The 13,279-nt window shown below is 40.1% G+C and overlaps 1 protein-coding gene across 1 annotated transcript; it reads left to right on the top strand.

The window, feature by feature from the left end:
* The first annotated feature begins 3,777 nt into the window (after positions 1–3,777).
* Positions 3,778–6,922, top strand: LOC121520458 (C2 calcium-dependent domain-containing protein 4C-like). The gene is made up of 3 exons (XM_041803918.1): positions 3,778–3,906; positions 4,464–5,214; positions 5,799–6,922. Exons 2-3 carry the CDS (start codon positions 4,489–4,491, stop codon positions 6,348–6,350), a joined length of 1,278 nt encoding a protein of 425 aa, XP_041659852.1. The 5' UTR covers positions 3,778–3,906; positions 4,464–4,488; the 3' UTR covers positions 6,351–6,922.
* The last annotated feature ends 6,357 nt before the right edge of the window (positions 6,923–13,279 follow it).

The raw sequence follows: 13,279 nt of genomic DNA, 5'->3' as shown, positions 1-13,279 counted from the left end.
ATTCAGACAAACAGACTCATAATACAGACTGAATAAATGAATGTGGGAATGAAACTGGGTTTCTGGCTCTGTAAGAGGGAGACATAGAGAAGACAGAGGTTCACTTAAGAAAACCTGCTTCTGACAAGGTTAGGGCCACAACCTCAGTTGCCATAGTAACTGATTTAGATTTGAATTTGCCTCTTTCTCTGGAACAAGCTTGAGTTACTGCTCATTCTCTGTTTAGATCACTTCCCTTACAGAAAGGAAAAACTCCCTCATCTCAGAGTTAAAAGAGTCAGGGTCTGCAAACACAATTTCTGAATCAGGGCCTTAGCACTGAGGCTTATCTGCAGTCCATTTACCCTTGAAGCTGGAGCTTAGAATGAGAGGGGGGCATTCGTGATGATGTCTCCGGCTGGTATCTCAGAATTTCCAAAATTAACTGGAGCACAATTATGACTAAATGACAGAGAAAATCTGTTAGAAAGTAGTACCACCAACCTGATCTTCATCACCATGTATCCCAGCACATTTGGAACAGTGAAGTAGCCATTTGCAGTATGGCATGTCATATAAAGTTTTGAAAAACTCACAAAGAAATGGCAGCAAGCATGCATTAAAAAAGCCTCCATTTTAAGCTTTGTCTGGTTTGGTTCAGTACAGTTTATTAACTCTGCCAAGGAGGTTATGTGATCGGGTGGGTTTGTTCATTTGTTTGTTCATTTGTTAGCAACATAACTCAAAAAGTCATGGACGGATTTTCATGAAATTTTCAGGAAATGTCAGAAATGGCATAAGCAAGAACTGATTAGATTTTGGGAGTGATCCGAATCACCATCTGGATCCAGGAAATTTTTAAAGGATTATTTACTGTTGGGAAATAGGGCTAATGGCGGAGGTCTGGGCTGTTACCTCTTTACACCAGGAGATGGCGGACATGAGTAACTTCAATCCCAGCAGCATTTTGGGTGTGTTTCTATTCAAAGTTCTGGAGTTTATAGAGTTTGAAAGACGCACGCATGGTCAAGGAGACGAGTCTGCGCATAACAGACAGAAAGACAGCGAATTGTAGTGAGAATACTCACAATGCTGAGAGGAATAGAGGAATATTCACCCTCTGCCATGACTTTCAGTCGTCCAGTGAGACCATGGGTGCTTCCACCATCACAGTCCACACATAGCGAAGCCAGTGCGTTGCCTCACCGTATCTCCACCCCACCGGGGAGGGAGTAATTGGCAAATTAGATTTTGGGAGTAAACCTGTTACTGTCTGGATCCAGGAATGTTTTTAAAGGATTCTTCACTATTGGGAGATAGGGCTAATGGCGGAGGTCTGCGCTCTCTGCGTGCGTTTCTAGTTAGCATATTAAATCCAGCGTTTCTTAAGCTGATGTCCATCCAGCCTTGCTCTTTGTGTCAGGAAATCCTTCTCTTTGTAGAGATCCAGACCATGTGGCTCAGCTCAGTAGAGCTGGTTGTATGGCTCCCAAACAGCTCTTCATTTTGTTACAGTTCGGCTTTTTAAATCTAGATTAATGACAAAAAAAGGGAGAAACATGAACTGGCACCCAAACAAGAGCTAGCTACAGTGGCCCACATTAAAGATTTGTTTTGCAGCTTCATTCATTAACAGCACATCATTCCTCAGTCGCTTACCCCAAGGTTAACTCTGTTGATAGTATATTACCAATTCAATTAAAAGCATATTTGTGACATAATGAGGGTTTTTTTTTTAATGTAAAGGGACTTAGCTAGCCTGTTAGCACAGTACAAGACTCCTCAAGACTCTAGAAGTAATTTGTAATATTGATCACCTACTCGCCAGGCAGTTTTCCACAGGTAGGCCTACACAGATAAAAACTTTCTTTTGTAAAGTGTAGGGATGATTCTTAATGTGTGTAAAAGTAATTTCAGCATACAGGTCCATTTGGAGTTGTAAAGTACTACCTTTCCTCTGTTCCCATTCATTTCTAATGGTAATCCCCAACTTCCTGCCCCCATCAGGCATTTCTGTGTCATCGGGGTGACGTGATTAGCTATATAGTGTAAGTGTGTTAAAGCCATCCTATACACTGGATTTTAAGAGTGTTTTATTTTAAGTTTATTACAAATGTAAAGCTCCTATGAGAAACTTTCATTTAGTGTTGTTTCTGGCGCCTCATATCTCTAAGGTGATTTTGCCTTGTCTGTGTTTTGTTTTGTTTTTTGTTTTTTTTTTTTGATTTTGATTTATTTTTGGGCTATCTATGCCTTTATTGATAGCAGAGGACAGTGGATAGAATCAGAAACAGGGATGAGAGAGCTGGGTAGAGACATGCGGGAAAGTGCCACAGGCTGGTTTCGAACCCAGGCCAACCACATGCATGGGTTGTACCTTAAACCACTGGGTCATCCGCACCCCCCAATTGTTGGTGTTCATCAAAGAATCAGTTTTTACATTATCAACAACAAAGAATCTCAATGAGTGATATATTTGAGATTCTTTGTTGTTGATAATGTAAAAACTGTTTTGGCTGCAGGTAGATGATCACTTTAACTGACACCTACCCCCTGGTAGTCACGGTTTCAAATGTGAATAAGAACCACAGAAACTATCAACCCTTGTTCATGATGGTCTTGTTTGCCTTTTAAGGTCATAAAGAGACATCAAAATAAATTTCATCCTGTTTCATAAACTGCCAAAAACTACTCACAGGAGCACATAAAGAAAACACTCGTAATAGTACAACACAGTTGCCAATTTTTATGTTTTGTTAATTTGTGGTTATTTTTATTGATTGATTAATTAATGTATACTGGATGATTAAGTTGAACTTTTGTCGACAAGCCAAGAAATCAAAATAATTTCACAAAGATAGAGCAAGGACATGTATTTTTATGTAACTTGAGTAATGAATAGACTTCATAAGAAGTCATCTATTGATTTATTGACATTTTAATTGACTTTTTTCTTTCTAGCTGTATGCACTGCGGCACATTTGGGATAAAAGTGTATCCTTTCAAGTGTTCCAAAGGTTTAAACAGTTCATGTGGTGTTGCTCATCATCTCCCCATGGATCAGCACACGGACTGTTGCAGTGATTGGGTCCAGAGCAACAGAAGGCAGCTTAGCCTCACTTCTCTGTCAGAGGTTTGGGTTGAGCAAGCAGCAGGGGTTTTGTGGATCAGAGGGCTCTATGAACACATCCTTGCAATAAATCCAAATCTGTGGTGTGTTCAGGAGATTTACTGCCAAAAGCAGGGATTTAAGAAAGAGTCCAAACACTGGTAGGACGTCTAAGACTCTTTTTGGTGTTTTTTTATGTTTGTGGTTAAACTTATCTTGTTCACCGACCCTTGAAAAAAAACATCTTTCTTTGCCATAACTATATAAACAAGCTCACATGATGCACGTGAACACAGCATATTGTCACCTCACATATCATGCCAGCAGGAAGCCAATTAAGGTCTGCGCCACACATTACAGAGAGAGAGGTTCTACCTGATAACAGTACATAAGGGACTGGAGCTCACGTGAGCTTTAAGTGACATCCCTGTGACGTCCACTTTAAAAAATCAATGAAGCATGTGTTATGAAAGCCACGCAATTTAAAACACTCTGTGAGTGATGAAACAACCGCCTTTAAATTAGGTTCTTATTGTTTGCGCCCCCTCCTCCTCCTCCTCTCGTGCGCAGGGAGCTGCTTGATGGTAAATATCATGGGAAGGTTTCACCACCTCCTCATTGGCTCACAAGTCAGAGACCCCCAACATATAAAGAGAGAGAGCCTGATCTAGCAGCCTTTAACCGCTGGCGAGCGTTTGTGATTCACACCACGGGGGAAATAGAACAGCCTTTTACGCACGGTGCGCGCGGAGAGGCTGTGGACGAGCGCACGAGGGCTTACCAGTCGTCGAAGGAAAAAAGAGTTACGCAGGCAACAGGTTTGTTCAGATTTGTCGCTGGATGTAAACTTGAGAGCAGATAAAGTGGATTTATACGGAAAGAAGTTAACGAGACTTGACTTTATGCGGGTTTTTTTTTTATATTTTATGGATTTCTAAAGACTTGAAGTTGTTTCATTTATAAAACTATAGCATGTTTTTCTTTTAAATAACTTCTTATGTATGTTAGATGTTTAAAATCGAATCAGAGCTCGTCTTATTTGCTTTTATGAGCCCTACTGTGGCTTTCTAATCTCTCCTTTTACTGTGGTTTGTCATTTAGCCTAGTTAGTAGATTCTTGAACACTTATTGATGAACACGTGAGAGGAATGTGTTATGTAGCTACAAATTACATGGCATTTTCTTAATTTCCTAACTAAAAAGTGAGCAGCATGTTTTTTTCTGTGGTTCTAAGGACTCCAAGGATTGAGTATTGTGTCTTTTGGGGGGGGGGGGCAGTTTGAAAACAGGAACAAATGCTGTACTTGTGTTGATTTTCTCTGTAATGACTGGATGTGCTTTTTTCTCTCTTCGTGCACCACTTTTCTGCTACCAGAGAGCTGTGAGGCGTCTGAGTGGGCATGTGGCTCCTGGAGAAGCTACGCAGCTCCGTAGAGAGCAGTGGGACACAATCCCAGCCTCCGCAGACAGTGGAGGCCATTCCTGTTTCTGTTTACGCCAACGTCCTCACTCCAGAAAAGATTCCTGATTTCTTCATCCCACCCAAACTCATCTGCTGCCCACCGGAGGACTCCCTCCCTCCGGAGCCTCAGCCCTGCTCCACCCTGCGACCATCCTCCTCTGACAACACCATCTGCAGCCAGAGCCCCAGGGCCCGCAGCAGCAGGAGCCCCTGCAGCCCTGGCCTCTTCTCCCGCAGTCTGCAGAAGTCAGCCAACCGGCACATCATCCAGATAGAGAGCGCAGACGAGCCGGGGGCTACGGATAGACTCAGAGCTGAAGTGAACACAAACGCGGACCCCCAGTCTCAGACTGCCATGTCTCTGCCCTACGTTCCTAAAGCTCAGACCTCCTACGGCTTCTCTACACTGGTGGAGTCTCCTCACACTCGACGCAAGGAGAGCCTGTTCCACAGTGACCCCAACAGCCCTCTAACCTCGCCTAATTCCCAGAGGCGCTCACAAGGGGGGACTCTGCTAGCCCCTGCGGACCCCAACCCTTACCGCTACTTCAGTGGTGGAGAGAGTGACACCTGCTCCTCGGCAGAGTCTTCCCCCTTTAACTCCCCCCTGCTGTCCCGCTCAGCATCTCTGCTTCGCTCCATTAAACAGGAGACACAAGCTAAGGTGAGCACGTATGTGAACATGAATAAGCTATCAGGAAGGATACAAAAAAGACTTTCAGTAGGGCTGTCAAGATTAATCATGACAAATTAAGGTCCACAATAGGTGCACTTTTTTTCTAAGAATCACGATTAATCACATGATTTATCATCTCTTTCCACACAGCAGCCACTGCAGTGTCTCCCTGCACCCACAGTGATGTGAAATAAGTCCTCCACTGCTCCTGTATGTCTCATTTCAAGTCATCTACAACTTTACACATCAAAAATTCACCTTTCTAATGTCTCCTTATTTCCTTTACAATCCATGACAAGTTCCTTTTTCCATGGTTAAGTTCCTGTTAAAATCTTGGATCTACCTGTAAAAGTAGGAATCCAAACAGGAAGTCAACTACCTTTGTTGTAAGGCTGTAGAAAAATCCAGATGACACAAAAACAGTTTAAAATGTGATTAAAAGGATGCGATTAATCACAATTAACTACAAAACTTCTGAGATGAATCCTGATTAAAAATGGTAATCTTTTGACAGCCCTAATCTGATCTCTTTAAAGCATGTTTACAGGTGTTTTTCTTCTCTTTCTCTCCAGGTTTCTCGTGCAAAGCGTTCCCTGGCACGCCACAGTTCCCTCTCCACTGATGACTGCAGCTCAGCAGACAACAGCCCCAACATGCAGCGCCGCCGCATGCGCTGCCCGCCTTCCCCAGCCTTCCGTGGATGTAAAAGCAGCGGGTCGAGAAGCACGGCTTCAGACCTCCTGCAGCGGGAGCACACTGTCAACCTCCACAAGGGGGGGACGCTGAGGCTGAGCACTCACTACGACAAAGAGGCGGCCCGACTGAGGGTGCGCGTGCTTGCCGCCGAGGCCCTTTATGACAGGCAGACGGACCCTAAAAGCATCAACTGCTGTGTGGCGCTCTACCTGAACCCTGGGAAGCAGCAGAAACAGAGGAGCACCATCATCAAGAACAGCAGGAATCCTGTGTTCAATGAGGACTTTTTTTTCGACGCGCTGCCTCAGGCGCAGGTAAAGAGTCTGGCCATGAAGATAAAGGTGGTGAACAAAGGCACCAGTCTGAGGAGAGACGTGCTGCTGGGAGAGAGGGAGGTGCTGCTCAGCGAGCTGCTCGCAGACCTCTAGGGAGAAGCTGTCAAGTTGGAAACGAGCAGCATGACGGCCCTTTCTTCTCCAGCTACCTTTTTATCCCTCTCCACAGATCTGGTAAATGCGGGGCAGAAAAAGGAGCTATAACTTTCACACTGTGTTCTCAACATCAATGGACAAAAGCACAAACAAAAAAACAAAACCCTTCAGTTACTCCACCAAGTTGCTTCAGTAGCTTTTCACCACCAGATTAAACTAAAAATAAACTTTAACTTCACATGTGGATGATGGATCTCCTGTCCTTGTTTGTGTTTCCTCTTCAAGTATTGAGTCACAAAACGTGTTGCCTTCTCTGACGAGCATTGTGCCGTGGCTCAGTGGCATATCATGTGATGCAATTATAACCTTGTTCAAGTTACAGATGTATTTTTTGTATTGTTGCAGTTAAATTAAATGTGAGATTTTGCACGTTTCTGTGAGAAATTATATGTATTTAAAGGAGTCTATATTTGAAAATCAGATTTCCATGCTAGTGGATGTACTGTTGAAATGACTGTTCAGTATGTGTGTAAAATGCCTTTGGTTAACTTAAGAATAAAAATGCTAGATTCAAAAGGACAATTTTCTGTCCTGCAGCTTTGTCTCATTGATTTCATCTTCTAATAATTCTCCAGGAACAAGGAACAAGCTCTAGAAAGTGATTATAAACCCTTCTCTGATCTCCAAAGCACTCTATTTTGGCAGCCAAGTCGGAGGCTGCAAGTCCTCTGAGACGCCACACAGGCCGGGTCTCATTTGTAAGGCTTATAATCAGGGATCACTGAGCAATATTGTCTCCATGTGCACTCAAACTCCCTGTTTAATTTCAAAAACACGTTTGCCGCTCAGGCTGGCCCCCTCTGAGTTTTGAATAATTATGAAGGATGAGGAGATTTAATCAGGGCTCTCACAAACAAACCTCTGCACTCACTCTCATAATGTTGATAGAATCTGTCTGTACAGTGAGCTTAACTCATGATTTATGTGTTCAATACTTTGGACTGGCAGCTGGATTTACATTTCAGCAAAGAAATACCAGTGAAGCAAAATATACTCTCATAGTTCTCATGCAAGGATGTGGCACTGAATTAAAGGAGCATAATCTGAGTGGGTCTTATGCCCCCTCTACTGGTGAAACATTAGAATTACAATATAAAATGCATGGGAGCAATATAATTTAATTCCAAGCATCAGAAACATTTGGCAAATTTTTAAATTGACTTATAGCCTGCCCTGAGCCCCCCAATGCCTTATCCCATGATGAAGGCACTCTTGTGCCTCTAAAAAATCAATTTCTTTAAAAGAGAGGAAAAAAAGAGCCTGAGGATCTCTCAGCCTAATTCTCCTGGCTGATCTGCCACACAAGCAGCCATATGAGACACATTCATGTGTTTTGATATTATTTACTGCCTGAAAACCACAGAGAAAAGACTGATAAGACTGGTGGGAGAAAATTAAGTCATTTATTTTTGCCTTTCTTGATTTAGTTAAGAAAATTATTGAAAATGTAATGACTAATAACCTCTGGATTAAGTTAGCAATGACCCAAATATCAGCCTTTAGCCATCATCGACATTCAGAATTTAACTATATGTTGTTTGTTTCTGTCTTTTGATTTAAGCCAGAGGAAAAAATATGCTCTTAAAGTTTTTAATTCCTCCATGAAAATGCAGTTGGAAAACTACCAAAGAACAATATCCGAATTACAGTTTTGCTAAGCACCAAAAAGGATTTAACAGATTTTATAATCAAAAGTTGATCACATTGTAGTTTAAAAACAAAATTTATGGCTATTCAAACATATAAAGTATAGTAGAGGATTAAAGTACAACCAAGAACAACCAGATTTTCACAACATGCCTGCTATATGATGTGGATTGTTTTCTAGGAAAATAAAAACGTAGTCCTCTCCAAAGGGCAAAGCTTCTGCTTTTCTTTTTACATGTAACTCTAGAAATCCAAATCAGAATGCCGACAAATTTTGACTACATATTCAAACCCTTATTTCTGACAATTAATATATTGTCATAGCTTCAAAGGTTTGTCTATAAAAGTCTGTAATCTTTTAAGTAAGGACACCAAACTTTAAAATCTGCATTTTTTCCTTCTGAAGGTTTTTTTTTTAAGTCACAGGCCTCTAACAGGAAACAAGTGGAGCCAGCACTTCAGAGGTATCTGTACAATGGGCCCCTGTGTATGAAGAGAAGCACACCAACAACAAAAAAATAAGAATATGTCTTTATATAGTAATATAAAGAATGAAAACATGCATTTTTTATTTATACAACATTCTGTCTATTTTATATCATATATTTTTGTATATTATGTGATGATACTCAGAGTCAAGTTTAACAGTCTTGGATCGTCGTGTAAGAAATTCTTTATTGAATAAATTATGAAGAAAATAAAGGAAAAAGGTTCAGCACCTTCTAGTTAGTGAGGCCATGGCTCACTGATGGAAATCGGTGGATTGCTTCCTCCAGCTGGGGAGGGAGGGTGTCTTTGGCCCAAGTGAAGTTTAAGTATCTTTGGGTTTACAAGTGAGGGTAGAATGGACTGTGAGATGGATCAACAGTACTGCAGACGTTGTACGGTACCGATGAAGAGGGAGCTGAGCTGGAAGGCAAAACTCAGTTTATAGGTTGATCTTGAATTATTTATTTATTTATTTACATATTTATAAGGGTGCTTTTGTGTACAGTGGACATTCCTTGTGTATTTTGGTAATACAACTTTATTTATATCACAAGTCTTCTTGTTTATATTTTTCTATTTTATACATTTATGTTTTTAAACTTTTTAGTTTTTTGTAGAGCTGACTCAAGAAAAAACCCACAAAAATTCCAATGCAGCTGTACTTTCCTGTACCTGTACAAATGGCACAAACATAAACATCCATTCTATTCTATTGTAATTTTTAAAAATATAGATCGCATTCAGCCAATGTTTCTCACATCTGCTATTTAAAAGATAAACCACATTACTCCATAGAGTGTACTGGATGAAGTGATCATCTTTCAAACATACTAAGTGGGATCTACAGTTAACCAGTAAGCTGTAAAAGCCGTAAATATCTCAAGTCTTTATTTCTTAGAGTTCTAATGATTACAGCTAATAAAACCCCAAAATTCAGTATTGCATACAATTGGAATATTGTGGAAAAACTTCAACATTGGAGACTCATGGTGTCACACCCTAATCAGCTAATTAACTCAACTGGACTGTTGCTCAGCAGTCCAAAGTTCTCTTTTCAGAGTCTTGCTGGTCCATTGTGCTTTCTTAGGTCCAAAGTTAACTCAGCTGTTTGCCTGGAAATTCAACAGCACTTCATGTTTCCTTCTGCTGACAGTCTCTATGGAGATGCTGATTTTATTTTGGCACACTGCCAAAAGTACCCAAAGTTGTTTGAATGACCATGATATTCCTGTGCTTGATTGACCAGCAGACTCGCCATGCCTTAACCCCACAGAAACTCTCTGGGGTATTGTCATGAGGAAGATGAGAGACACCAGACCCAGAAACACAGATGAGCTGAAGGCCACTATCAAAGCAACCTGGGCTTCCAAAACACCTGAGCAGTGCCACAGGCTGATCGCCTCCATGCTACACCACACTGATGCAATAATCTATGCAAAAGGAGCCCCAACCAAATACTGAGTGCAAAAAAATGAACATACTTTCAGAGGGCCAACATTTCTTTATTAAAAATCCTTTTTTACTGGTCTTATGTAATACCATCATTTTCTAAGATACTGAATTTTGAGTTTGTATTAATCATAAGCCATTATTATTATCAAAATTGAAATAAAGACTTTACATTTCTCTCTGTGTGTAGTGAATGTATCTAATATTTGAGTTTCACTTTTTGAATTGAATTACTGAAATACATTAACTTTTCTACCTATTCTAATTTACTGAGTTGCACCTGTATATGGTATAGAATAGCGTTTATGTGGTGTAGTATGTTTTGACATAAAACAGCTCGATCTTGTTATGTTGTATCGCAATGTTCTTACAAAAAACAATTTTAATGTTCAGTGTGGAAGACCTTAGCAGACACTGTACTTTGATGTGTTGTTGTACATGAGCACTCTTTAAAATTAGCAGTGAGAGTTATACATAGATGTATATAGATCCCATATTAAAGATGCTTCCACTGTAAATAATTTCCAGCATGATTCTTGTTTCTAAGATGAAAATGTCATTGCAGTGCTGTTGACAGGCAGAGGTGTCAAGCCGTTACACACTGAAATCCCCAGAAGGGAATTTATTTCATGAATTTATAAGATATTCTAATCCTATTCCCCTGCTCTCATCAACACCTGCAAAATATTGCAGGCCATGCTGCATTAATGCATACATAAGTAGGTAGCTCTTTTTATACTCTAGGAAGAAACAGAGAAGAAAGTCAGTGTATAAGACCGAAAGGGCCTGGTGTTCAAATCCAGCTGCATGCATGTCAATATTTGAATCAATATCAAATGGCTTTGTGTAGGAGGAAACCGCAATGATATCTTCTCTGGACTCTATGTTGAGGATATGCAGCTAAATTGCATATAGATACAGGTTCAGTGCTTCTGTAGGTCTGGAAATATATAAAGCTGTATGGTTTCTGTTGATAGCAAAAGAGTAGTATCACACTAAGATGAAAAAGAAGTGAAATAATCTCTTTGAAGAACAGCTTATTTTCCAAAGAAATATTGCACTTACAAACATAAAGACTGCTTTTTTTGTGGTGCAGTCTGGTTTACCCCTCGCTCTTATTCAGCACCCTATTAAAGTGACATGAGCACAGACGCTGTATGCTGTTGGCACAAGTTAGCTCACAATGCAGGAAGCTGTGAGATTCAAGTTACTGTCATCTGACTGTGTTGATTATTTTAGCTTTCCTCAGCCTGTGTGGTTTAGTCAAGACTGGAACTGATGATCAGGAAGGGTTTAAAGTTTAGCAACACATATGCATTTTGTGATGATATGGCAATGAAATGGAGACATACTGTATGTACATATTTGTTTTCTTTTTAAAGCATTTACCAAGTAAATAGGGTAATTTTGAACGCAGCTTTTTTTACTTATTTTTCTTTGCACACAGAAACAAAATGATTTCACAAAAACCAAAAACTACCAGGGCCAAAATCATTTGCCCCCTATAGAACTGATCTTTTTTGTTCAGCACAAACCACTGTTGTGCAATGATGTGATTGAACTTTGTAATGCTCAAACCTTGTAAAATCACGGTAATACTGAGGTTTTTCTTCTGATTTATGCACAGTAAAAAAAAACCTTCAGTAAGGGTTTGAGCTGTCACTGAAAAAGCATCATGGCAAAAACTAAAGAAACCAGTTTAGACTTAAGAAAAATAATTGTTGATGCTCACAAAGCAGGAGAAGGATGTACAAAGTTATCACAAGTGTCAAGAACTGGAGTGAGAAATTAAAGAGAGACATACAGTCCAGAACAAGTCTGGAAGAGGTAGGAAGAGAACGCTTTCAAAGACTCTTGGAAGAAAACTAGTGAAAGATGTGTCTAAAGAACCCAGAACTCCCAAGACACTAGTAAAGTACTAAGCCAAGTCAGGAATTGCAGTCTCAAAGAAGACCATTACTAGAGCCCTGCACAGGAATGAGAGATTATAGAATAAGAAAAAGTCCACTTCTGCAGAGGAGACACCTTGAAGCCAGGCTGAAGTATGCTAAGGACAACCTGGAAAATGATTCTGCATACTGGAAGCGTATCCTTTGGTCAAATGAGACTAAACTAGAGCTCTTTGGCCACAAAGATGCTGCTTATGTTTGGAGAAAGATGAGAGGCATAGCCCAAAGAACACCATCCCTACAGTGAAACACAGCAGTGGGGGTATTATGCTGTGGGGATGCTTCATCAGTCTGGAACTGGGAATCTCGTAAAGGTAGAAAGAATCAATAAGAAAAAAAATGTTAAGATTTTGAAAAAAAAGCCTCAAGCAGTCAGCAGCAAAACTGGGTGTGTGAATGTTACTCACTGGCCTGCACAAATTCCTGACCCTTCACTGTTATCCAGCAGAAGGAGACACAACTCAGGCTGTGTATCGCTACTGAATGCCTGAATCAGTGTGATTCTGATTCACAAGGTCCCAATTTAATACCATTCACAATTCACATTTTGAATCATTTCTATTTGATTTGATTCGATTCAGTTGCGATTCAGTACAGAATCACAGCCTTGAATTTCTCAATAAAGTTTGGCAAGCAGAATAAAGAAGTATAGTTATAGATAACAACCAATACTGGTATGATATCAGAGTGTTATATTATTGAAACATGATCATTTTCACAATAATTCATTAAATTCAGTGATGACTTAATTGTTTTATAATTACAGGATAACATAATTTGTGTTATTAACTTCACTTTTGATTAGTACTATTGTAACTGAAATTTAATATATCACTCCATGATAATTTGGCAGTATTGCTTTGTAACATTCATGCCGATAAAGTTGGTTGAATCAACTGAATTCAATAAAATTGCTGGTTTATTGTTTTTCAAACATTATCTGGGACCTGTGTATGATTAAATATTACAGCATCAATGTTAATGTGTGTCCATATCAAACAAATGCTTCATCTAAAGCTTGATTCAAAGTGGACTGATACCATGCAGCTTAACATACTTGTTATCATCAATCATTGGACAATTATCGGTCAAAACGATGTTTAAGTTTGAATGAACAGAATTTTAAGTTATACCAGGAATAAATAGCCCACATTTGAAATGGTTACCATTGGGAATGGTGACGTATAAGACGATTTCTACGTGTGATGGAGGATCAGTGGGAATGAGGGCGTTTGTGAGCCGGGCATAAAGTGGCAGTCTGTGCCCACTTGAGGTGGTGCTCCTCGTTTGTCAGAACAACCATAACAAACGAACGTATCAGCTGGAAACGTT

Source organism: Cheilinus undulatus, linkage group 13 (genome assembly GCF_018320785.1).
Source record: "Cheilinus undulatus linkage group 13, ASM1832078v1, whole genome shotgun sequence".
Lineage (NCBI taxonomy): Eukaryota > Metazoa > Chordata > Actinopteri > Labriformes > Labridae > Cheilinus > Cheilinus undulatus.
The sequence above is the reverse complement of the archived record's forward strand: the minus strand, read 5'-3'. Positions and strand labels throughout refer to the sequence as shown.